Raw genomic sequence first — 27,711 nt, 5'->3', positions numbered from 1 at the left:
GTGTGTGTGTGTGTGTGTGTGTGTGTGTGTGTGTGTGTGTGTGTGTGAAAAAGAAGTATTGAGTAAGAAATCAATTCTTTCTATTCTGTCTATCTCTGTTCTACTATCTTAACAAATGATAGTTTAGAATTTCAATTACCAAATAGAGCATTACTACACGCATTAAAAAATACCTGCTGTAGCCCGGAAATATAGTTTGTAGATGAGCAATAATATTTTCAAATGTGTTGTTTGAAGAGGGCTTCATCTGTGTAGCTGAATCGTCTTGGTGGGTTTGGTTTGGCTGTATGTTCTGAGTATTGATTCCTGAAAACTTTGACATAGAAGTTAGCGAAACTTTATCAGCATATGATCCCATCCAAGCTTTGGTGTTTGTTTTCACTGATCCATCACTTGCAGAGCAAACCTTAGAATTTGCATTTGCAGGCTTCACTCCAGCCTGGGTATTAAGTGAAGCAGTTGTTGGACCTTGATCTTCAGAGCTTGAAACTGCAGGAAGTAAATTAGAGTGTGCAGATGCAGAAGAGTACGGGACAAGGTCTGGATCACTGACAGCAGGTTTGCTTTGCTTTCTCTACAAAATAAACAGATTCCATAAGAAAAAACAATTGAAATAAACTGAGCAGAGCTCTTGAGCATTTGCAGCATGAACTGCACTACATTTTGGTCACGATGAGGAACTGAAGATCATATCTGAACTTTTCTGCCTAGGTGAAAATACCATATCAAAGTGCCCTTTATTTTGTACTGCACATAGACAACTGGCTTGAAGCAGGATTAAAAAGAGCAGCATTTATGCATTCAGTGCTACTTTACATATTCTGTATTTACTAAGGAGTGAATGCTGCTGGACAGCTGCGGTTTTTCAAGGATAGTTTGATGTTCGTGGGAGAAACCACTGCTTTAACACAAGTGCCATCAATTTGAAAATACATTTACTGCTTTTAATTGGCAATATAAACAATATATAACCAAGTGCAATATTTATGCACTTATTTACATTAAAAACAAACACATCAGCTAAAGGCACCATGTTGACAATCTTGGAGTTCACATGATCCAGGAAGACTTCTCTTTGAACTAACAATTGTGTTCCATAAATGGAGAGAACTAGTGAGAACTTTTGGTGATACATGGATGGTTGGACTGGATGATCTTGTAGGTCTTTTTCACCCTTGGTGATTCTATGACTACTACTGTTGTTTCAGAACTTGGCTGCTCCAAGAACTTGGCTGCCATCTAACATGCACAAGACCAGGTTGGATGGGGCCACAGGCAGCCTGATCTAGTGTCTGATTTAGTGGTAGGTGACCCTGCTTGTGGCAGGAGGTTGGAACTAGATGATCTTTGAGGTTCCTTCCAACCCCAGCCATTCTGTGATTCCTCAAAATGAGAAGAAACAAATGGGAGTACATTTTGGAACAAAGCAACAGTCTACAAAAAGGCTGATTGAATATTTGCTTGAGAATGTGCTATTTTTTTTTTCAATCTGCATATTACCGACCTCTAGCTTTGCCAACAGAGATGCATAGAGATAATCTGACACCTAAATCGCTACCCAGTTCAGCAGGCTAACTTGGACATCCATAAATTTTCACATTCTTTAGTACATGGCTTTAGATTTAGCTTTGTTGATTCTTATAGATTTGTTTATCAAGCTATGTTTCTTATACCTCTTTATTAAAAAATGGTAAGTATTACAGATGGAATTAAGCAGTCAATGACAGCGACCATTTCATCAAGCCTTTTTCATTTGGATTCAGTATTTGCCTCTTAAGGTCTCCCTGACGGTGAAAGAACCACAGATACATTTTCTAAGAAATACCTCCATCACTGCAGTAAAAGCAGGTGCCAAATGCATAACAAGTGGAACAGAAATCACTCTACTTCCAAACTTCTAAAATGATGGTAACCTAAAGAGGATAACTAAGAACATTTACAAATTCTTAAGAGATCTGTGCCAATAAGGAGAAAAGAAGAGACCTAAATCTTAGTGGGGAATAAAAGGTAGGCCAGAAAACATAAGAGTATGAGTCCAGAAAAACTGTAGTGACAACCACAGTATACTACAGTTTTGGAACAGAGCCTTGGGTCTAAATTACACCAAAAACAAAGGAAAGAAAAAAACATAACTTTATGCAGAGAATACATTTTAAAGAAAGTTTCTTTTGTGGCATCTGTGATGCGTTTGAGGATTTCATTTTTGCATGTGCCAGGAATGCATTTTACTTAGCACTTAATTCCCCCATTCTAAAGGATGACTGAACCCTTTTTGCTTTTCTCCAAACTATCCTAAGGTACAGTAACTCATGCATGCTATTTGCCTTCATGCCTGGGCATCAGCTCTGTGCCCAGGTTTCAATTTTGCTTCAGTGAATGGCAGCAGTCAGGCTGCTGGCATCATCTCTGCAGCTAGCTTGACTACTTCGGCATGGTCATGCATCTCCCCAAGCCATGCTGATAAGGAATTAAATGAGTACTGACTTACACTGACTTTGTCCTGGCACCAGAAACTATCACACATTGTCTGGAAGTAACTGACATGATTTGAGCAAAGTATTTGTGGAAGTGCTGACCTGTAAGAAAGTGCTTTTAATAACATTTATCTGGGATGTAGCCATTGCAGATTAATTTCCATGAAAGGCTATACTGCTTTGAATTCAAAGCTATCTATTCAAGTTCTCCATGTACATGTTCTGTAATGGACAGCCACGCTGACGCTAACTTACAGAATCTCTGAACATACTGCTATCACACGTAAGATACATACTAAGACACTGGGAAGAGATGAAAGATCCGCAGTTTCTATTTTGGTGAGGCAGTTTCGAACACCATTTTTCACCTTCTCAATTTTTTCTTCATACCCAACCTGAGGAAAGAAAACAAATTCCCCTCCAAATCAGCATTAAATAAAGCTCTTCCAGTAGTTCATACAGTAAAAGGCAGCAGGCCTTTCACGTGGCTACAATAAGGCTGCCATCTCCTACAGCAACATTAATCTCTATGGAAGCACATTAATGTCTGAAAACATTTGTGAAACATCTAGCTTTTAAAACTTAACCTAGATGTTCCATACAACTTCCCTTTTTAAAAGACAATTTTATCATTTTTTAAAAAGTTGCATGGACTTTAAAAGTTCAAAAAATACAAAAGAGCTGACAGACTGATCAACCCGGAATTCAGTAATCTTGAATTTTGCCTTTCCAAAACGGAAGATATTCATTGCAACTTAAGCACATTTTATCATCAGGCCTTATAATCAAAACTTTCTTTCATCATTAAAAGAAACGCAGATTGGCTTGTGGAGAAGCCATTGATATTTTAACAAAGGAATGCAAAATTAAGTTATATATTCTGTTTTAATTTCCAAAATTCAACTTATCCCTAGTTAAGAGAACTTAAGACTTACCTTTACTTTCTCCATTTGTTTCTTTATATTTGAAATAAATACTTCCCAATAATTAATCTGTGACTTTAAGTCAGGAAGTGATGAAGCTGAGCTGCTAAAATAATGAAAATTTTCAGTTAAACTCCAACATTCCCATTAATTTGTCTACTTTGCAGAAAAGAAGGCTGAGAGGCAACTGCGTTCCTCTCAGCAGCTTCCTGAGGACAGGATGCAGAGAGGGAAGTGCTAGGCTCTTCTCTTTGGTCACTGATGACAGGGAATACAGAATGGCACAAAGCTGCACCATGAGAGATTCAGAGTGGGCAGTAGGAAGAATGTCTTTACATGAGGGTGGTTGAACACAGGCACGGGGCACCAGTCACCTCTCTAGGAATCCTGTCCCAGTCAGTAATCAAGAGGCATTTGGACAATGCCTTCAATAACAAGTTTTAACTCTTGATTAACTCTGACAGCTCTTTGGTCCCCTCCAACCAAACTCAATTATTTTTATGACCATACTCTCACAACTTTAGTCACAGTTAAAGACTTATACCTATTTTAAGCTAACGTCACTTAAATTAACTGCACCTATATCCTATCCAATCTTAGAAGTAGACTCCTCAAATGTAAAATAATATTTTGGGGCAACCTAGACAGGGAGATGGAACAAGTAGTTTTTAAAATATTAATTCCTTGATTCTTGCCAAATGCCCAACTGTTTTGTTTCACCACTTCATTTACATTGCAGCCCTCTTCCAGTGCTACTGGATAGCAGTAACTGGAACATTCCCAGTAGCCTCATCTTCTAAGAGAGAATTAGAAGAGAAGTTTGCTGCTCACATGTTGGTAATTTAAGCCCAAAATAGAAAATCAGCTTCAGGAAAGTTGCATTTAATGACTGCGGATATTTCAGGATAGCATCGGTTTGTGAGCAAAACTGACTTGTCTAGTTAAAACGATCATGATTAAACATCCAGTAATTTCTTTAACAAGAAGTAGTACTGAAATTGCTAGTGTAAACTCTCCATACCTGCTTAGTGACTTCAACATCTTGAGATTTGCTTCTGCTTTGGAAACTATGCCATTCAGTTTGTATAATTCACTTTCTTTCCAGTTTTTGAGTACTGATACCTGTAACAAAATAACAGCTTTTAAAGAAGTGCAACAAAAGCATTGCAGACACCATAAATAAAGCCTGGATCCTCTTAAACAACAGTTTGATGATACAGTGTACAACATACACACTCACAACAGAACATCACATTAGAATCAAGGGCATTGGCAGGCCTCTGAGAGGTTAAGTGGGTTATATTCACTTCAACGGACTGCAGAATGCATGCAGAGACGTTCCTTCCATCTGCAACTTAAAAACGCATGTGTTTGTGTACATATATATATTTTAAGTGTTTAAGGCAGCCTTTTAAATGCTGTACTGTGGAAGACCAACGTGGATCAACAACCTAATCTTTGTATAAGATCTCACTGCAGGTACAACAGCCTTCAAACCTTTTCTCTGAAGAAAGAATTGTATGCCATACGGTGTATTAGAAGTCTTTCCCATCTTAAATGCTATTTTGGCAAAAGTACTGATGTTTATCAGTAAACTCCTCCTTTCAGTGAAATAACCAAACTGCATTCAGACTGTCAGATTATGAAGTAGCCACAGATTCCCTAAGTGTGACTTATCTTTGCAAAGGAAATCCTATCTTTCTATAATACTCGCCAATGTAATGTTTTCATAAGAGGGCTAAGTATGAAACTGAAATATTACTAAATGTTAAGGCAATACCAGAAGCCCCAAATTCTGTACAGTTATAATACTGGCCAATAATAACATACTGATGATCTGCAAAATTCTGCAGGATAACATAATGAACAGCAGTTGTCAATATTTGATTAAAACTTTTAATGTATTCTTATAAAATGTCTTAGGTGCTATTTAAAGGGAAATTCTTAAATAAGACTTCACCAGTCATCTTCCCCATCCATCAGTGCAAATGATCCAGACTGTAAAAGTGTTTCAGGTTTTTTTTTTTGTTTGTACCTCTGCTTTAACAGCTCTTTTCTCATGCTCCTTGAGGTCATCTTGACTCTTCTTAATAAGTTCTTCCAGTTTTACTTTCTTATTAGCAAATTTATTACTGCAAAACAAAAAAAGTTAAAAAAAAAAAAAAAATGAAGTAACACAGCAGTATCTAAAATTGATGACATTTTAGAGGTTTTCTATGGCTATTACTTCTCCCTTCCTCAGAACCATTAATCTGCACTTATGTTGTACATGTTGTACCTGGCACATTGTCACATTCTTGCAGCTATACTGCTGGCTCAATAGACATAACTTTGGGATTTCTCAACTAAATTTCACTGTGCAACATAATAAGTTTACAGGAGCTGACTACTACAGTCATGTAAGTTTTATTGTTCTGAATCTGTTCACATATATTAAAAATGTATCTATAAATTACACCTCGAATTCCAGCTACACGCAACTTTTATGAAGTGCTCAGATAACTATGTATACTTAGAACTACAAATTCAGATATGTAGTATGTACGTAGCGCACCCAAATTCTAAAGGGTTCTAAAATACAGGATCATATTATCAAGGGAAATATATGACAAGATTTTGCAAAGACAACTTTTAATTATTGTAAAGCCACCATTCCTGGAGGTGTTCAAGAAACATGGAGATATGACGAGAGACATGGTCAGTGGGCATGGTAGGGATGGGCTGACGGTTGGACAAGGTGACCTTAGAGGTCTTTTCTGACCTTAATAATTCTATGATTCTAAATATCTAAAAGAAAATAATATTTACTCATGGTAAATAGAAGTAAACTAGCTGAGAATAAGAGATATAAGCTGAAGTGCTTATTTTTTTTCTCATCTTTCACCCAGAGTGAAACAGACAACTCCAATAATGGAAAGTCAACAGAAAAACATAAATATTGCTGAGAGGTACAAGAGTTTTACCTGGTCTCAAGATATGTATTCAAACATGTGTTATACTGCTTCTCCTTCTCATCAATGGTCTTTGAATACCTAGAGTAATCAAACATTCATTAAGCTTGTTCTGAAAAATGTTTGCTAGCAAATACATGACCCTCTATAACCAGAGTGACAAATACGCAGCAGTGACAATCTGTACATCTTATATATCCATACTCTAAGTGCACTTAATGTACTCCTAATTAAGAAGCAAGTAACCAATGTAAGTGCCAGCTGATAATTATTCAAGAAAGATTTGGCCCAAGCTATTCATATTAAAGATAATAGTATTCTATGACAGAAATCTTCAAGTCTGTAAAACTGACAGAGACTATTAAAAACACAGACAGGATTGATAAACTTGCTAATTAAGTCAGCTTCATCAGTTATCTGGCAACTGCTGTAAATGCTTACTTGAATTAGCAAAAAAAAAAAACACCAAAAAAATTCCACCAAAACTAAAGCAGACATTCATATTTCACACACACTGTTACTGTGAAAAAGCTTCTAGCTGGCTATACAGCCAATAATAAAGTTACTTAAACACTTCTGCAGTGCTTAAAATGTTTTGGGAAAAGCTACATCAAATCCTACAGAATAAGGGCTGTTTAGCACTGGAATAGGATCCCCAGGGAGGTGGTTGAGTCACCATCTCTGGATATGCTTAGAAACCATTTGGATGTGGTGCTCAGGGACACGATGTAGTGGAGGGCTGTTAAGAGTTAGGGTAGTACAGCTGGGTTGTAGTTGGACCTAATGATCTTTACGGTCAGTTCCAACCTGAGCAAATTTATGATTCTATGTGATCTCTGAGATGTCTGGACTGTGGCTGAATGAAGCTGGTTCACATTCCTTCAGAGCCAGGAGAACTACTTGCCAGGACAATACCTGGGTTTGCTGCACACAGGACTGTGGTAAGATATTACTTATCTAAGTTCCATGGGAGGCTCTGCAGACTTCTGTTATAGGGTGAAGAACAGGTAAAAAACAGAAGAGATACATGCAGCTATGTGGTTCCTGCAGTTTTACTTCAAACTGAGAAAGAAACGATAAGCCTAGAAAGGAAGGAAATGTTCATCCCAAAATAACCTTCAGATATGCCAAGTGGCAGAACAGATAAAGAGAGCAAAGAAAGATGCAGATCAGAGTTTAGTCAGGTTGACTGAGGAGGAGGATCAAGACATGAAAACTGAAATGAATTGAAAATTTAAGACCAATCATACAGCAAAAGCAGAGCACAGTGAGGAAACAAAGTCATGAAGGAGAAAAGCAACAAAGCAGTGCAGATCTAAAGGAGGCTGGAAAACTGGAAGATTCTAAGTAGTGAAGAAGTAGTATTTATTAGGTTATTTAGTATTTACTAGGTTAAGTAACTATATTTATATCCAACTGACAGCACCTCTAATCCAAAAGTTGCATTTAAATTACTTTCAGAACTATATTATTAGAGCAAGAAGTTTGGAGTTTTCATTCTGCATACATCAAAGAATCAGTGGATATGAAATTTATCACAGTCTATTAGAAACAGCCACACGTACTGCTGCTTTTGGGAAAAAAAAAAAAATCAAGCAAAAGGACAATAATGTAATTCTGTGTTCAAAACTGGTACCTATCATTGGTATCCACATGCTTTTTGGCTGTGTTCCTCATTGCTTTTAAGTTCTCTTGACTTTCCTTTTTCTCCTGTTGCCATTTTTTTACTTTCATTTCTAAAGCTTGATGAAGCCACTCCACTTCTTTCTTAAATATCTAGAAGCGGAAAATAAGAAAACATTTCTGCAAATGGTATTCCATTAAAATGCAAGTTAGAGCAGATTGCCGACACATGATCAAAAGAAATGCCACTGAAATTTACACTGACACCTTCAATTAATTTACTTTTAGGTCACGTATTCAGCACAAGATTGTCTCCCTCTCCTTTGCCCTTATGAGGTCCCATGTGAAGTACTGCATCCAGGCCTGACGCCAGCTCAAGAAAGAGCTGGAGTGGGTTAAGAGCAGGACATGAAGATGATCAGAGGGCTGGAGCATCTCTCTTATGGAGAAAGGTTGAAGGCAGCTGTCTTGTGCAGCCTGGAGCAGAGAAGGCTCCAGGGAAATCTTACAACCTTTCAATATGCAGAGTGCTTATAACAAAGATGGACAGAGACTTTTTACCACGGCCGTAGTGTTAGGACTTAAATGGCTTTAAACTAAGAGACTGGAAATTTAGATTCAATATTAGGAAGAAATTCTTTCTTCAGAGGGCAGTGAAGTGCTGGCACAGCTGCCCAGAGAAGCTGTGGTGCCCCATCCCTGGAGGCACTTGAGGCCAGGTTGGATGGGGCCCTGGGCAGCTGAGCTGGTGAGGGGCAGCCCTGCCCACAGCAGGGGAGTGAAAATAGAAGATCTTTGAGGTCCCTTCCAACCCAAACCAGTCTGTGATTCTGTGAACGTTAAAGCAAGAATTCAGGAGATCCCAAGATGCAGTAAGAATTTGCTCCAAAAAAAAAATACACACACAAAAGGAAAATACATTAAAGGAATATTGTAGGATAGACCTCACCCCTCTTTATTAAAGAATAATGAGGGGAGATGGAAAAAATGGCTTTGGTCTAACCTGAGTTATTTATTTAAATGAAAAACTCCCTTCAAATGCAGACAAATGAACACTTTGTAGCACACTCAGCTTTAACTATAAAATCAATCCAGTCAAAGTGCAAACAAGCTGATGCTGATGTCTGGAAACTACTCTTACTCCCAGACATTTTCAAAGAAACAAGTCTGTTAGACTTCCCAACAAATAAAACACTGACCACTGGAAGTCCTTCTCCTCAAGAAGAGGGAAAGTGTCAGTAACACAGAGCTTTTTTTATTCTTTAGAATAAGAACCAGTACCTATCCACTAGACGGATGCAACCAGTTTTCTATTTTCACTTAAGTGTGTTCTTAAGACAATACACAAAGATTTTCAGATCTGCTGAGTAAGACTTCAAAGCTATGAGGACCATCATTCAAGTTTCAAAAAACAGTGTTGACCCATTAGAACCAATACTGTCAGCCACTGCAGTTTATCTTTGCTAACCCCACTGTTGCACAAGTAAAAATGTTACCCCTCTCTCTTGAACAGTCTTCTTTATCAGCTCTTCTAAAACACTGATTTCTTCTGAGCTCCGGTTTTGTAATTGTTCGTATTTTTCCTGTGCTTCTTTAAGTTGTTCTTTTAATACTTGATGCTCTTTTTCCATACGCAGAATATCTCCCTGAAAATAAATTAGTTACAGAAAGTAATTCAGAATCTACGCACAGAGCAGCAAACACTCATGACAGTCAGTTAGCTGATATTCAAGACTGTGAGGATTTTTTGGTGTGCTTTTGTTGTTGTTTTGTTTGGGAGTTTTGTGGTGGTTTTGCTTTTGTTTCTTTAGGACAGAGAAATCTGTGTAACAGAAATGAACATCCGTGTCTGAAAAGACTGGAATATGAAGAACCTGTAGATCATATTTTTTAATTCTGACAGACACGTAAAGTTGCCATTATCATCAGCCTGAGATGTCTCAGTCTAAATCTTCCAATTTAAATCAAACTTCAAGATTTTTTTGAGAGGAAATTTCCCTAGAATATAGTCCAACATCTGATGGCTACAGTACAAAGCTCCAAAGCCTCCTTTTTGTGGGCCTAGGTGAAGTTTGTGAGGACATTACAGATCGCAGCCCAACACAAGCAAAAGAAAATAACCCTGAATCAAAAATAAGTTTTAGAACATTGCATTTCCAGAAAACCTTTATCTTCATGCTACCATTGGACACTCCTTTAAACTTCTTCATGAGAAATATGTAGAAATAAATATACAGGTAACTTACTTGTTGCTTCTCAAATGGATGAAAAGGCAAAGTATTAGTTTCCCTATCAGTTACTTCATTATTCACCTAGAACACAAAGAATCATTAACTGATTAGAAAAATCTCCTGTTTACACGTGCAACTGTTATGCCAGCTCTGTTCTGGAGCTTTTATATCTACCCAACAACTCTACGCATCTGACTACATTATGAAATAGGTTTACCTACAATGCAGCAGGAAACTCTGCATATATTCCCAAAATGGACTTGAGGCTATAATGAAAACACTTTTTTTCCCTAATGTTTCCCCAATTTCAATTGACCGAAGCATTATACTGGGGACAATTCTGACAGTCTTCAAACACAGCTGTGCTCCATCTAGGCACGTTCACTCTATTTGCATTCTTAAGACTGGCGAATCCAGTGTCGGATTGCTGACGGCTCACAGAGCAGCTGTGTTTTGTTGCTCATGATCTACGACACAAATGCATCTCCTCAGAAGCAACTAAACTCAACGACCTTTGGAATTGGTGCTTGTTTTCTTCCAGCGTTGCTCATTAAGGACTTACTGAAAGAACTGAAGTTTAAAATTTAATCATGCAATATACTGAAGATTCAGTTTATGTTACAATATTAATATGCTATTAAAATCATAGCCAAATGATGGCAAATGCTTTGCCACACCGCACTTCCACAAACATATCTGTTGCATTCTGACCTTTCAAACTCTGCTAACCAGAATTCACTGAATTGAAAACTGTTGCTGTCTTCTGCTCACAGTTTGTTAAATGTGCTCAAAAACTAAAAAGAACTTCCAACTTAAAAGCCCTGTTAGCCAAGTAACTGAATTCATTTGCCAAGTCAGCAACTGCTCGGGAAAGATTTCAAGTAAGTAAGTGCAAACAAAACAAGTCTGGGAAAAAAAAAATAAGGGTAACAATGAAACACGTTAACACTTTCATAATTTAGAAAGCAAAAACAAAAAGATGACTGTCTCACAGTTATAAGAAGTTTTCTCCTTAGTAATGAGAAACAAATTAAGATGAGGAACTTCTCTACAATCACTCTTCTAGCATGTTGGATAAGCTACCATAGGAACGGATGTAAGAAACTGCCGTACCTGTAACACTGGAAACCTGTCACAAAGTGCACACAAAGTGCATTCTGTAACAAAAAATAAGTACTAGAGAACACTAAATACTATTATACAATACTCCTTTTATTTGGGTAGCTTGAAGTATTATTGCTCTTGAAACACACAACTGACCCTTCAGGAAGTTATAAAGAAATCATCCCAAAAGGAGCTGCACCTTCCACAGCTGCAGAAACATAATGCAAGATTTCAACACCATCTTTTGTTACTTACACTCCTTTTAAAGGAGTGTTCCATTTTAATCTCTTACCTGAACAGCTACCATCCTTGTATGTGGGCTGTTTTTCATTACAGGTATACCTCTGCTTTCTTTTTCCTTCTTAATCACCTGTATATCACGTTCAGTTTCATTTGTACTATTTGCAACAGCAAAACTGTCTTCATAAAATGTGCTATCGGAGTTTTCCACCAGGCACGGAGGGTCTCTGAATGTTTCTATTTCAGCTGGTATAAAGCTGCTGCTGACATATTTTCTGTCTGAAGTTGCTAATTCATCATTATCCTGATGAGTAACACCATCAGCATAAATATACCCAGGTTGCTTGGCAACATTTGACAGGAGAGGCACTGGAGAAGTCACTGGCGATGTTCTTTCACACTGATAACCCCAGGAAGTCTGTGGCAAAAGTCTGCTTTGATTCTGAAAGTCTCGATAAAATAAAACTTTTGAAAAATAAGGCATATTTTCAACAGGATCAATATCCTGACTAAGCACTGATTGCCACGAAGTAGGCAAAGAATAGGGCAAATATTGTGGAGTCTCACAGCTTTCTAATGGTATGTCAGTAGATGCTGATATATGAGGTTGCTCAGGATAAGACAGTGGTTTGAATTCCTCAGCAGCTGGATTTAACTGTATCTTGTTCTGGAAAGAATTTTCTTGCGCATCACAGACGATATAATTTCCTTCTTCATCATTTTCAGTCTCATCTCTGTTTTTATTTTCTTTAATAAGAATATCATGCCTTAAGCTAATAAAATCATCCACCATAACGAAACGATGGGATTTCAGAAGAAAAGATTTCAAACCACCCTCATCTTCTACAATCTTTCGAGCTTCTTCAGGGAAATGTTCATATTCCCCAACTAGCAACTTATTATTTAATTCCATCGGGCCATGCTCTTCCAATATCTGAGAGAAATAGCTTTAAAAAAAAAAAAAAAAAAGAGTTGTAATTGTTTGTTAACAATTTCTCATACAATTCTCAAGCCCTATTTCACATAGAAAGCAATAAGTCTTCAGCACTACTGAAGAATGACCATTTGGAAGATGGTGTTCTATCTAAGCATAAAAATTGTCTGTAACACTGGTGCTTCTTCACATCATACTCAGCCACCTGCAGCCCCCTGAGAGCATAGGACATATCTCTATGTACCATCAGGACTCAATTGTGGCCTTTATCCAATTATGTTATTTAATAGGATGTTGCACCTAATACTGCTGCCTCCAAAAGCCCTGTTATTTAGGCAAGACGTTATTGCATGAAATCTACATACCAGTTAAATGAGAACCGAAAGGAACAAAGAAAGTGACAGTCTAAGGAAAATATGTTTGTTGCCATCAGATGACAGACACATATAAAATATGCTGTTAGTAAATTGTATCAAGATATACTTTCTATGTTGTTATATGCCATAATTTTCTCATTTAGAAATGACTATGAGTATCAATGAAACAAACAGCTGAATTCCACCTTCAGGTGTTAGAACTGTTGTCCTGCTCACTGGTTCAAAACTAAACTGCAGCCTGTCATTTGACAGACTTCCTTTATTCCTTACAAGCAGATTCACAAGTTGGAGCCTCAATTTTTCTGCACTCATCCAAAATTATGGAGTTTTCGTGCTTGTAATCATCAATCAGTTCTACAGTAGGCACCAAAGATACTTAATTCCAATTGCTTCCATCACTTCTTTCTTGGAATACTGTAACATTAATTCTCTAACATAAAGGTACAGAATTAATATGCATTTAAGCTGAAACAGTAAAACTTTTAAACTGCTAACCACAGAAATGCATACGTACCCATATAAACTTTCACAGGTTAGATTTAGATTAGCATCCAGTCTCTGACAGTTGTTACTGTTTGAAATGTCATATACAGCTTCAAATTCCTCCAGTTCCCCCCGAAGATATTCTGGGATTATACATGGTTCATAATATGTAAAACCTCTACAGAGTTCAAAAACAAAAACAAAACAAACAAACAACTCAATGTCTCTGAAAATAATGACATTCTTCACATACACTGGGAAGAGCATTAGCATATGGCAGCTACACAGATGCTAAGAAATATCCCAGTAGCAAACGTTTTCTAACAAGTAGGTAACAAATGGAACATGCACTATTTCCAAAATCATGAACTGGTAAATTTCTTACATTGAGAATAACCAGTAACTAAGAGTAACTAATGGTAATAAAGCTTAGCTGTGTCCTAGCAGCTGCTCTTCATCTGACAAATTTATCAACTACTTTCTTTCTACAGTAAAGTGGAACAGAAAGAAGATAAGTTACATGAAAGAACAGCTTTTTGGCCTAGCAGCCTTACTGGGATGGAACCTGCTCATTATTTGATTACCTCTTAGATAACATCTAACTAACATCTTAAAAACTCTAGTATCCATCATACCTGTCCCAGAAGCAGAAAAGTAATGATCTCTGGAAGCTCAAAGGAAGGTCATTTCAAGAAATACTGAGATATGAACCCAGACTTTCTAAGGTGTTTCTAAGCCTGTCTTCTCCGGTACCTGCAAAGTACTTTGGAGCTCGGGCAACAAAAGTAAAGGTGCGTGATGATACTTACAATGCATTTTCTTCCATAAACGTATTTTCTTCTTGTGGTGCTGTACTAACTCCACTGGATAATACTAAAACAGACTAATTAAAAACAGATCATTACTTTTCATCTCAGAAAATGATCCAATGTAAAGAGTATGAGTAACTTGCTTACACAGAACCTCCTTCCGTAATTTTATTGTGCTCAGATGTGAGATGCTGAACCCCAAAACACTCAACTACAATTACCTGCATTAAGCCACACTGAAAAACGTCTTTATTTTAAATTATTAGCTTCTTCAGAGCTTTCTTTAGAACATATAATACTGCAATATTCCAGCCCAACCTATCTTTTTTAATTTTTATTTACAGATTTTATCTAAATCCTAGGCGTGCTTGATTTTTTGATGAGTTCTAGTAAGACACACAGCTTCCTTCTATGGCAGAGTTTTGCCTACTGCAAAAAAAAGAAAGCACACAAATTGAATTTTTAGGGATCTCATCCTAGAAAAAACAATTTTTTATCATAATTTTTGTCGTGAAATTTGGGCAAAATTATAAAATGTTGGGGACACAGAGGAAATCAAGATGACTGCAATAAAGCAAGATTCTAGAAAAGCAGGACAAGAGATGCTATGTTTGGGATTCCATCTTATTGCTAGCAAAATCTATAAAATACTGAATGGCGTTTTATCTTAGCACTAAGCACCTGCAGCTTCAGTCAGGGTCCACAAAAATGCTCAGAAAGGCAGACAGAAACAAAATGTCAGGTTTATCTCATGAGGACTGGTAAATAGTTCTTGGTCACATTTGCTATTTATCCCTGGCAAACAAAATGGAGCTGAAATATCAATTATGTAGGTGCAGTCTGTGATTTGTATTCACTGATTATTTTTTATTTTCTCCTGTGGGAAGATCAAAGTGTGAGGACAGTGGACAGACTGAAGTTAGTAGCACACAGTTAGAACCCAACATCTTCATAAATAACTTCTTTTTTAAGTGCAGAATCATCTTTTACATTGCCCAATTCAACCTGTAACAAAATAACTAGAACAGCATTAACTGAGTCTTAATATATTTCCACTAGAGGAAAAAAAAAACACTTCAAGAAGGAGCTTCCATGAGATATTTACAGAAACCACCTCTATAGATCTGATCTCCAGTAACTCTGAAAGAAAACCATTTATAGTAAGCAGCTATAAAGTTACTGACCCGTGAGTCCTTATAGTTCTTCTTTCTGCTTTTGTTTTTACCTTTGATACCATTTGTCTGAAACAGAAATAAATAAAATTATGTAAAGCAATAATAATAAAATGATGCATTTCCAAAATCAGTCCATAAATTTAAAAGTCTCGTATTAAAATTCTGATTCTGGTTTGAGCAGGAAGGCTTCCAATGTTAAGCATGCATGCCATCTTGTTCCTCCCTCCTATGTTCTCATCTGAACAACACAAAAAGGAACACAGCTTTGCAAAACCTTATTGTTTTGTTCCTTTTCATCATTTTGCTCCTTGAACACTGAACACAATATAGACAGAACAGTGTACTTAGTAGTTTGGATGCTTACTCACTACTTGTATCTGAAATTGCGTATTTAGGCAGCTGTGAATCTGTGGCAACACAGATTTTTGTAAGGGACAAAAACAAATAGAGCTGCCAGAAGTTTCTGTCACTTCAAATTCCTATTAGGATAAGGAAGAACTAAAATGCCTCTTCAGTTTTTAATAAGACTTCATTACATATAAACATAACTTTACTAATCATAATTTAATTACAGTATTAGAAATCATTTTAGGACATAAATAGGAATATGAAGTAGAATATAATGTAGCAGGTTTTATTTAATTCTTGAATTTCTAATTCATCCAATGAAAGAGCAAGGGATTTCACACCTCATTATCATTTATATTAATTAATAACTCGCAAAGTTTATTCTGTATCAAAAGCAAATCTTGGTTTTGTAGAGATAAATTTATCTGCAGGCTAGAATAGTTCTAATTGGAAGTGCTTCAAATACGTAATTGACTGAAGTGACATATTCCTGCCAGTTAGGAATGCAACTAACATACCAACCAAAAAGTGATTCAGAACAATACACAGTTTAAGAGTTCTGGGTTTAATCTGAAAAGCATCAGTAGAAACTACAAGTGCTAAGTATATCTCACTTCAAATTTACTACGCTTATCAGCAGAATGATCTTCTAATTCCATCCTTACGATTTAATGACATTTGAAAGCAAAGCTGGGTTACATTACCCTCTCATGTGTTGCTTTGGATGTTAAAATACACAGCACAGCTAGCACTTGAAATTCTTCATGTCCTAATTAAGCACTCCCAAGGAAAAATGATGCCTCATGTCAGTCATGGTAAATACATAGACAGACAAGTCAGTAAGACTCTCTGCCTGTAAACTGGGCACACCTTCTTTTTCCTCCCAATTCCTCTACAGTTCTTCTAGAGAGACCTTTTCAACCTAACACCAAACTGCTGTGAACACCACTCCCACACACAGTATCTGCCCTATCCAAAAGGGGCAGTGTAGCACATTACTGTAGACTCGCTCGCTATCACTGTAACTCCCTCATCTCCATCCCTGAAATGTACACACTCTAAGAGCTCTCCTGTTGGTTTAATCAAAGAGAAAATCCCATACAAATACTTACTCACAGAAGAAAAAGAGTATGCAGTGCACTACTAAAGGACAGAAGCTGTTTTAAAAAGCCTCAAAGCGTAAGTCTCTAATCAGGTCTCAAGGATGATGTTAACAAACAAAAAAGTGAAGAAAGCAAGAGTCTCATTCATTTTTGCACGTTTTTCTCAACACCAAACACTTTTGTTTCTGAGCTTATATCAGAACCCATACTTAGGTTAACTTACCAATATATCTTCATTTCCCTGCTTCTTTAATATGATGGTAGGGTTGTCTGTAAAAGGATAATAAAATCACACGCATAAACCGGAATATTACTATTTAGTGTAATTCACAACTGTGAGCTATGTGATCACAGTAATAATTATTATACTCCATCAAACACCACTGAAGCATCACATCTCAAAGATTTGTTACAGAATCTTTATGCTTAAAATTAAATACTAATTCTGTATGGATTGCCTATACCCATAGACTTGTGTGCTGGCACATGATACAAACAGCAGAATGTAGCTTACAACAAAATGCCTTGGTTCTTTAAGACCATATAGTATTTTAAGCACTGAACACACAAGTTCATATATACAAGGTTAGAAATTAAAGACAATTCAGCTTTTACAGAGTATATCAACTGAGGTGTAAAAAGCAGACAAGATTCAATGCTTGTAAGAATGGAGACCTTTGCATACTTACCTGTTTTATTAAAGAATTCATCTAAAGCTTGATGAAGAGATGGAAAATTTTCTCTGTTGTCTTCTAATAGCCATATAAAACAACGAACTTTTTCTAGAGGTGGTTTTAAAAAATAGTCAAGAATTTCTTTGCTTTCAGAACTATTTGACACATAGTCAAATTTACTACCATACTTCTCATTCCAGAGTGCAGATAAAATAGAAAAGTCAAGTTGTTTTAAAAACTGTCCATACTGAAGGATAAAGTTCACTGTAGCTGTAAACCCTAGAAGAGCAGAAAAAAGCCATTGTTTCATTTCAGCCTCAGAGTTTGTTTTGTTTCTAAGTGGGATATTCTTGAAAGAGGAACAGTTTGTTCCTAAAATTAAATATATGGTAGATGAAATGGATTATGTAAAACCTTTTTAATCTTGCAAATGAAAGCTAACACAACAAATTAACTTCATATTGATTATACTCTCTGTCAACAATGAGTGCAATACATCTGAACAAATTCTTTGAAGGACATGGACACACTGGAATACTGAATCCTTATTGAAGTTTTTGGCATCTTAAGTCCATTCTACAAGTAAACAGCAGCTTTTATCTCCATCCAAGTATAAATTCAACAGCAAACTACACAGCAAGGCAATACCAAAGAATATGAAAATAAATTCCTTCCAAGTTAAGCAATCAGATAAAGTCAAATGACCAAAAAAAAAAAAAAAAAAAAAATCACCATGATACACTTTCCAGATTAAATATATAAATATTCTCATTTAAGCCTATTCAGGAGTTTTAGGATGTAAGAAAAAAATATCCATCTATATTGTTTCTTTCTCTCAAAGCCTCGCATCATTAAAATGCTTTACTTCTTCTGAAAAGTTCATCTCTGCAGAGATAAGAGGCTGCTGCTCTCACCAACAGCCATATCTACTTCTCCAGAAATCCTGCTAATGATCAAGTAACAGAACAAGAAGAAAGTTTTACTTCACCCTTCAGAGTTAAGAAAGCCAAACTGGGAAACAGGGAGGTTATTTTTCCATCTGTAGATTGAACAATAATGACCAGGTAAATTCTTGTGCTACTACATCAACACACAGCTTACCCAAATCATTAAGGTGTTTCATCCACCTCTGTAATTTGGGATCCACTTCCTCCAGCTCACTCAGGACACGGATAAAACCCCTTGTTTTCACTCTGTTTTCTTCCTGAATCAAGTAACTGATGAGCTGTTCCACCACAACATGTGACTTGCTGCTAGTTTTGCAATATGATGCGTAAGCCTCTTCACTGATTACAAACCAGGAAAGTAATTCCTTTAACAGTTTGGAGGCATCACGAACAGCTGTTTTTATCTGCTCTGCATTTTGAATGATACGCTGCAGGACTTGATCACCAGCATAACCTGCATAGTCTACAATGGGATTAAAAAAACAACAAAAAGGTTTCATGTTTGTTTTTTTTTTTAAACAGTTGAAAACATCAATTCTAAAGTACAGATAATTTGGACTAAGTGGCTTTTAAGTATTAGCTTTTTTACCACACTCAAAATAACACAATATTTAACTTTTTATATAAGCTTACTTTATCATTATAAATGTGACAGTATCTGGTTTTAAATTCAGGAAATGGAACAAAGTAATCCTTAGCACCTCAACTAGATTGCAGAGAGAAAAATATTTTTCACTTGCCAATAACAGGAAGTTCAAGCAATTGCCTGCACAAATTTATCTGCGCAGACAGCATGCCAGCCCTGGCACAGGGACAGAACTGCCCTGAGCACCAGTTCCCAGAGCAAAAGCCCATTTCTGAACATCCAAGCATACATTCAATAGTAAACCTTTACCCTGAGCCTGCCTCTTGTTCTCTGTAGAACAACAGTGGAGACACTGTGCTCGTATCAAACTACACCTTCATTATCCTTCAAGACCACACATCTACTGAATGTCACTTTGAGAGCTTAATTAATAGTACCCAGCTTTAAAAGATGTAGGCCTGAAAAGATTTTTACAAAAAAAACCAAAACCTTTAAAAACCAAGGCACTACATATTACATTTAGAATAATTGATCATTCTAACAAGGATATAATTTCAAGCATAATAAGCACATTTCTTCATATTCAAATTTACTGTCTTTCATAGAATCATTGAATTCTTTGAGCTGGAAGAGACCCTTAAAGTCTGTCTGATTCACTGCCCCTGCAATGAGCAGGGACACTCACAGCTCCATCAGGTGCTCAGAGCCCCATCCAGCCTGACCTTGAGTGTCTCCAGGGATGGGGCATCCACTGCCTCTCCTCCACTGCCTCAGCACTCATATTGTAAAAATCACCTTCCTTATATCCAATCTAAATCTCTCCTCTTTTCATTTGAGAACATTTCTCCTTCTTCTATCACAACAGACCCTGCTAAAAAGCCTGCCTCTTCCTTTCTTACAGCCTTCCTTTAGATACTGAAAAGCCACACTCAGTTCTCCCCATAGCCTTCTCCTCTCCAAGCTGAACACACCCAGCTCTCTCAGCCTGTCCTCATAGGAGAGGTGTTCCATCCCCTGGATCACTTTTGCAGCCCTCCTCTGAATGCACTCCAACAGCTCCATGTCTCTCCTGTGCTGAGAACTCCCCATCGGACGCAGTTCTCCAGCTGAGGTCTCACCAGTGCAGAGCAGAAGGGCAGGATCAGCAGCATCACCTCCCTCACCCTGCTGGCCACGCTTCTTTGGATACAGCTCAGGATGCGGTTGGCTTTCTGGGCAGTGAGGGCACATTGCTGGCTCGCGTCCAGCTTGCCATTCACCAACACTCCCAAGCAGTTTTCATCAGGGCTGTGCCCTATCCTTACATCCTCCATTTTACTGATAAGCAGGGGCTGCCATGACCCATGGGCAAGACCTTGCACTTAGATTTGTTGAACCTCATGAGATTCTCCTGGGCCCACTGCTTGAGTCTGCCTAGGTCTCTCTAGATGGCGTCCTGTTCCTCAGGCACATCCACTGCACCACACAGCTTGGTGTCATCCACAAACTTGCTGAGGATGCACTCAATCCCACTATCAGTGACACTGATGAAGATGTTAAAGAGCATCAGTCCCATTACCGACTCCAGAGGGACGCCACTTTTCACTGATCTCCACCCAGGCATTGAGCCACGGACCACCACTCTGGGTACAGTCTCCTAAACAGCTCCTTGTCCATTGCACAGTCCATCCGCTGAACCCACATCTCTCCTATCTGGAGAGCAGGATATTACGGGTGACCTTGTCAAAGGCCTTACTAAAGTCCACATAAATGATATCGCTGGTTTTTCCTTTGTCCACTGCTGCAGTTATGCCATCATAAAAAAACCACAAGTCTGGTCATGCAGCATCTGCCCTTGGTGAAGCCATGCTACTTATCCCATGTCACCTTTCTCTCTCTCTCAGGTGCCTCAGCTTAGCTTCCAGGAGGATCTGCTCCTTGGTCTTGCCCAGAACTGAGGTGAGGTTGACAAGGTCGATAGCTCCCCTGGGCTATAATTTCTACCCTTGTTAAAGACAGGTGTGATATCTCATTCTTTTTTCCAGTCACCAGGGAGTTCTACCTTTAGTACAAGTACTGTGTTCTTAGAAGTTTTAAGATCACTGAGGTCAAACCATAAACACCCAACTGAATGCTATGCAGTAGATCCAAGGATTAAAAATAAAGATATGCCATAAGAAAGTAGGTATCTAAGCTTTAAAAAACAAAAGAAAACCCACCAGTGATTTGAACATAATTTTAGAAAACTAGAGGAAACAAAAATAGTAATCTACACTGCTAATGGAAGGGCCACTCTCAAGCAAAACAGTTAAAGATGAAAAAAACTAACAAGACAGCAAGTGAGAGGTTTATATGGAGAAAGTGCCAGGATATGAGCCAGCAGCACCTCTGTGATATGCCACTTAACAGGCAGCAGGGCTCTGGAGAACTCTGAGTCTGGTTGAGTACGGGACTAACATGTATCCTCTGAGAACCTGATGAGATTCCACAAGTTCTTACAGCCTTAACTGCTGCAGAAACAAGAATAAAAATTCTCTAAGAGGACCTAAAATGACCATACAACAACAACTTCCAGTTACTTAGAAATTAAAACCAAATCTGAAATAAAAGTAATCTTAAGTGGAAATTCAAGTCCCTAAGGGAAGATTATGCAGGTCTTCAAGGGTGGTGGTGGGAGAAGTATGCTCAATATTAATAATCTGTTCTTCTGCTATCGTTTGATTTAGGACACCCAGAACACTACCTATGGTACCTTCTGCTATCTTAACACAGCAATCTGTACTTCCACATACCACTGCGATTACGGTACTGAGGCTGTTCATTTCGCATCTGATTTTCTTCTATTTTCTGTTTAGAAGAATTCAGTGCATCTTCCCGTGCACGTTTTCTTCGTATTTTTTTTTTCTTCTTTCCTTTTTAACTTCCTGAAACTGATAAAAACAATTAAACAGTGAATCTGGTGTTACTTGAGATAAAGGTGCCTAACTCCTTTGGTGAGTACATTTTTTCCATGTCTTACAACAGTTATGCACTTCCATTCTACTGCAAAATATGATTTGGAAGAGTATAAATATAGTCAAGCTACCTTTTGTTTAAGTTAGTAAGAGATCACAAACATTCATGAGTCAGATATGCAATCCTCAAAATTCCTGAAGAAATTTTTACTCTTGTTAATAACATCTGAATTAGGATTAAGTACCTGAAATAAACTTTTTTTTTTCCTTAATTTTTACTCAATATTTTGCACCAAACATGAGCTTTTGGATTTCCTTGTCAGCTTTATGCCTTGGGCTTGTTAATTATAATTCTACTTGAACAAAAAGCATAAAGACAGTTACTTTAAAGGCATATGCATCAACCTTATTAAATAGCTTTATTATATGCAGTTTTCATTTAGACTTTCTAAGCAACCAGATAAAGTTTGCCAGACAGATTTCTCTCCCACACAGTTAAATTCTTGCTGAGTTCTTCCCTTTAGCAACAAAAGGATAGAACACCTGTAACCTCAGACTGAAAATGAAGGTGGTATTCTAATCCAGCTGCACTCAACTTGAAACACTGTTTTTAATCAGAACAGGCAGTCCACTATGAGGAGTAACAAACACCCACTCTTTCAGCATTCCAATTGTTGAGCATCTTACAAATGAAGGACAAACGCAGAGAGCCTACAAATCACACTCTTCCCAAACAACGTGTTATTTCACCACCCACAGATTTCACAATGAGATGAGGTTTGAGCGAGACAGACTTGAAGATGATTACAGCCATTTATGCTCAAAAGCTATTGGCTGAAATAGCTGGGAAGTCAGTGGTGCAACGGGCAACGTATCCCTCAGTACAGACCTGTGGCAAATCAGTTTTGTATTAACTCCTATCTCACATGTTTGAAAAGAGTCTCCTGTGACCAAAATAAATACATTGTTTTTAAAATCTAAGACCACTGGAGAGTTACCAATAATTTCTTCAGCCATACCAATCAATTCTTTCCTGTGATCTCACTGTAAAACGAACGCAGAGAGCTACAGGTTTATAAGTTAATTTAAATAATTTTATGATTGGACTGTTCGGTACTTCTACTCACCCTTTCAGATGATTTAATTTTATATTAAAACAAAATCAGTTCATTCAAATACATGTTTTCAGAGGCAAAGGACAAGAACAGCTTTCCAAAGTATTTGTGGTGTTCTAGCAATTCTTTAAAAGCCATGAAGCTCAGTCCTAGAGAAAACTTCTCCTCAAATTGATTCAACCTACTCTTAAATGTTAGAGAGCTTACCTTGAACATTTCTGTTTAATGATGGCTCTTGGTAGTTCCTTGGGTTTAGTGATCTTTTGTTCAAACTACAAAAAAAGTGACATCATATTAATTAAATTTGGGTTACAATGCAGCACTGATTTTTCCTGAAACCCAACAAAATTTGATGCTTTGAAAGCAATAAAAAAAATAATACTACCACAGTGACTATGCAGACTTGAAAGCTACTTATGCTTCATGAAGGTCTACATGAAAATATCTTCAAACATTACAACTCAGCACACACCAATAGAATCATAGAATCACCAAGGTTGGAAAAGACCTAAAAGATCACCCAGTCCAACCGTTCACCTTTTCCCAATAGCTCCCACTAAACCATGTCCCTCAACACAACATCCAGCCTTTCCTTGAACACCCCCAGGCTCGGTGACTCCACCACCTCCCTGGGCAGTCCGTTCCAGTGCCTGACCACCCTTTCTGAAAAGTAATACTTCCTCATGTCCAACCTGAATCTCCCCTGCCATAGCTTAAAACCATTCCCTCTGGTCCTAATACCCAATAGGTTTTTACAGGCAAAAAAGGCAGGTGGAAAGGTAGCACAAGAAACATTGGATGCTGTTTATCTGTACTAGCGGACAAGAAGAAAATACAAAATTAGAACCTCTCTTCTTGCTTCTCATACACCAGTGCTGGTCAAGGAAGAACCAACCCATCTCACCAGACACTGCAGGAGATAAGCACATCATCCCAATAGTATTTCATTTAGTAATACTAGCACTAAGCCAAACTAATGGAGTTCCTTCCATGCTTTCCAGATAAATATAAAACACAGCTCCTCAATGACAGCTGCAACCAAAACAGTAAGGTAATGCCCATTGCAGCACGTGAAGAAGAGAACAGGCAGTTTAAGCTCCCAGCAATGCTCAGAGTCTGTAGTGAAGATAACACTTACGAGTTTGCATATTACTTGTGAGTTACGTTATCATCTTCACTTTACCTCCTTTACCAGAGTAAATATTTTAAAGGTTTAATATTTTAAAGGTTTTCATATTTTATATAAACTTTTACTTACTTCACATTTCACCAAACCAGAAGAACTGAAAATAACTATTTTTGAAATAAGGCCTGTACAGTCAGGAGTGAAACATAATTCTTGAAGAAAATCCTGCAGGAGAAAAAGATAAAACACAAAAACATGCAAATTCATGCAAATTCTATATTCTCATACAGATTAGAGCTTCTTTATTTGAGGTGAGTGAGGTAATTAAAGCTAGCATAGGCTTAGACTCCTACTGGATGAAGAAAGCAAATCACTCTCTCTCAGCTGTCTAGAAAGGAATTCCAACCAAAAGGGCTCTAGACCTGTGGCAAATACCTGCTATTCACAAAGCAAAGGCCCACCTCCAGCTTCAGTTTCAGGAGTCAACTTTAAGGCCATTACTTTATGTACTCATACCCTCCCAGAATTTCCTTTTATTTCAGATTGATTGCCAATATAATCTTCCATAAAATTACTTCAGATACAATAGATGTCAAATTGCTTCTTCAACAACAAGACCTTAGAAGGAATAAATTTTCTCATGGAAGGACGTAAATAACGCCAGAAAAAAACAGGCTAACCACATCCAGGCCTCTCTTCTGTAAATGAAAGCAAGCTTTGCATATTAGGCCATTCAGCAAGAGAATCCTCTTTCCTCTCTTCCTGTCATATGAGTAGAGTATGTAGCTGTAGCACCTCACTTATCACAAACAAAAAGAATGTTGTAATACTGACTGGACAAAGAAGAAATAAAATGCTTCTAGTCTAACACAGCTCTTACCTTGTCATTCTTATCACTGTAGTTTGCAGTTTTCAACTTCTTCCAACAGCTGGTATGAAACTCCACTCTACACCGCTGGCAACAAGTAATACGTATAAAACCCTAGCAGTGGAAAATAGTACAAGTTTAGCATCTTCAAAAACACAGAACAGTGCACAACTTAACTGAAGACATGATAAAATGTTGTGTTCATAGCTCTCTAATATGGAAAAGGACTTGAACTAAGATGTACCTTGAAGTCTGGATCTGTAAAAAATATTTGGATTTTGGAGTTGCCACGGCAATGCTGATAGCGACAAACTGCATCTGGTTCTGGAGGGAACTTGCATTCCTCAATGCAATTCTTTAAGAACAACTGAAAAACACAAAGTGATAGAAGAGAAATTGCACAGACACCAACAGAAGATCAATTGTTTTCTTCTAAGGAACTTCGCAGTGAAACAGACACCTTTTTTTGAACAGCAGGCAACTAATAGCAAAAGAACAACTCTCTCATAGTGAAAGCCATGCAAGATTGTCCTTGTACACCAAAATACTAAAGTTCATTTGAACTGCTATCAACTGAGTATACTTCCCTGCATGCAGGTTTATACAAGCTTAACAATTCCAATAGCATGTGAATACTTATATATTCAATTAGCAAAAATGATAACCCAGACAACCCCAACATAACATGATGAAAATTGACTGCTTGCTCCTGCCATTTCATACCACCTCTGGGATCTGGGTTATAACATTAAGTACATTCCCAGGAACAGCTCAGACCTGGCTCTGCAATGGAGCTAATGAGGTCTCCCTCAGCAGTGTGCGAGGTACATTACAGTGGCTTTGTGCAAAGTATGTACAAGTTCCATGGCTTTGGAACTGGCCTCAAATTAATAAAACACTATTAGAAATAAATCAATGCCCAATCACAGCCTTCAGATATTTGTATGACACTCTCCAAGAGTCTCTATAATAATAATCATCAGCAATAATCATAGAAGGAATTTTAAAGCTTTTCAATGCAACACAGTAGTTTTTAATCCTATAACCACAGTTTTTTACTCAAACAAGGAATTTTACCATACAGCCCCCAATACAATCAGTTACCAAGAACTACAGAAAGCCTCATTTTTGGAATACATATCACACAGTTTTGCTAATTCTAACTTCTAATTTGTTCTCTCTAGCTTTACTCTCATACAGCCTTTATATCTACCCAAAACAAAGTTTAATAATATGCAACCCGTGAATAACTTGAAGCAGATCAGAACTACATTATTACATAAAAATACCCAAGCACAGACTCTTAAACAGAGTTTATGATTTAAATAGCATGCTTTCTAAGAGCCACCGTAAACAGAGCTCTTCTCTACGAACACCAGCCTTTGAGTTGACAGTGCTCAAGAAAAGAAGTGCTGCACTGGCTTCCCCATGTTGAATCTCTCCCCGCTTCTGTTCACTGCTTTCTTTGGCCTTGACAATGTGAGGTGAGGAACAAAGTAAAGATGACACTCTAGAAGTCACACTACAAAGCTCTGTGTAATACATCCTTTTTGCTTTTTTTCTGGAAAGACCATTTGAGAGAACAGCACTGTTATTTTTGTTTTTAAACATACCTGTAAATTCTCTGTTCGTGTTTCTTCAATCACCTGAGATGTCGTGGGCCAAGTTAATACTCCAGGTACAATCTTACGATTAATCATGGTTTGTGATTTCATAAACTGATTGAGCGCATCTGAAAATCTGAAATTTAAAACAGGTAAAATGTTCAGATTACCTGGTGTAGGGAACCTGCTTTGGCAGGGGGGTTGTCTCGATGATCTCTAGAGGTCCCTTCCAACCCCTACAATTCTGTGATTCTGTGATCATATATCAATGCCTCTTACATGGCTCATAATTCTTTCATAATTCATTCTATGATTCAAGAAAGAAGCAATAACGATGAGCGCACATAGAATGTAAGAGCATTAAGTTACCTGGGAAAAAAGGCTATTCTGTATAAAAGAGTCATGGCCTGAGGCCGTGGCTGAATAGAGAGTCCCAGAGCCCATCCATGGCTATTAGGCAGACTGAGAGCCTGCACTAATGTTCAAGAGACCCACGAAGATGGATGTGCTCAACAATCTGGAGAGTGAGGTCATACGAATTTTCACTAGTGACCTTTGATCTCTATCTGCCAGAGAGGAAGCAGAGGACACTGCTCTCTGTATTACAGTTTTACCTGCCTTCAGACACTGTTACATGGTTGGTACTCTGTGGTAGCCTCTTGGGCAGTTGTGATAACGTCTGCACCTCTTCAAAAAAAAAAAAAGCAGCCTCCCTGCCAGCCAAAACTGCAACAGGAAGGAGCAGTCACATCCACAGGACTTGACACAGTCACCTCCTGTGCCTTGCAGAGAACTTGGATACACTGCAGCAGCAGGAAGGAAGAATCCTCTCACAGAGTCCAGCACGTCCTGACCAGGTTCATGCAGATATTCCACAAGAGGGCTGAATGTTTGATGTTAAACTTACTTATTTGATAAATTTGGCATTGTATTGTGTTTACATAGCAATGACTGGGGCTTTGTCTGGCAGGAAGTGTGTGCAGTGGCATCCAATGTCAATCTGCCATAGGCAATTCATGAGATCTTGATTTAGTGGAGCAATATACTGAAATCATGACACAAGTGTAACACAGTAACCGCAAT

At 37.7% G+C, this 27,711-nt stretch overlaps 1 protein-coding gene across 1 annotated transcript in view; it reads right to left on the bottom strand.

The window, feature by feature from the left end:
• Positions 1–27,711, bottom strand: part of TTC3 (tetratricopeptide repeat domain 3) — a 60,985-nt gene that overhangs the window by 2,979 nt on the left and 30,295 nt on the right. Inside the window, 24 exon segments of the mRNA XM_042810669.1 lie at positions 174–313; positions 407–574; positions 2,771–2,869; positions 3,410–3,503; positions 4,419–4,519; positions 5,433–5,529; positions 6,361–6,429; positions 7,985–8,124; positions 9,468–9,617; positions 10,218–10,283; positions 11,599–12,493; positions 13,372–13,518; positions 14,150–14,223; positions 15,334–15,390; positions 16,999–17,045; positions 17,465–17,728; positions 18,551–18,859; positions 21,754–21,862; positions 21,864–21,891; positions 23,238–23,302; positions 24,289–24,381; positions 25,037–25,138; positions 25,269–25,391; positions 26,638–26,764. Coding sequence (XP_042666603.1) covers positions 174–313; positions 407–574; positions 2,771–2,869; positions 3,410–3,503; positions 4,419–4,519; positions 5,433–5,529; positions 6,361–6,429; positions 7,985–8,124; positions 9,468–9,617; positions 10,218–10,283; positions 11,599–12,493; positions 13,372–13,518; positions 14,150–14,223; positions 15,334–15,390; positions 16,999–17,045; positions 17,465–17,728; positions 18,551–18,859; positions 21,754–21,862; positions 21,864–21,891; positions 23,238–23,302; positions 24,289–24,381; positions 25,037–25,138; positions 25,269–25,391; positions 26,638–26,764 — 3,564 coding nt within the window.

The sequence above is a fragment of the Centrocercus urophasianus genome, unplaced genomic scaffold (genome assembly GCF_019232065.1).
Source record: "Centrocercus urophasianus isolate 14NV4802_14NV808 unplaced genomic scaffold, USGS_Curo_1.0 seq_12, whole genome shotgun sequence".
Classification (NCBI taxonomy): Eukaryota; Metazoa; Chordata; class Aves; order Galliformes; family Phasianidae; genus Centrocercus; species Centrocercus urophasianus.
The sequence above is the reverse complement of the archived record's forward strand: the minus strand, read 5'-3'. Positions and strand labels throughout refer to the sequence as shown.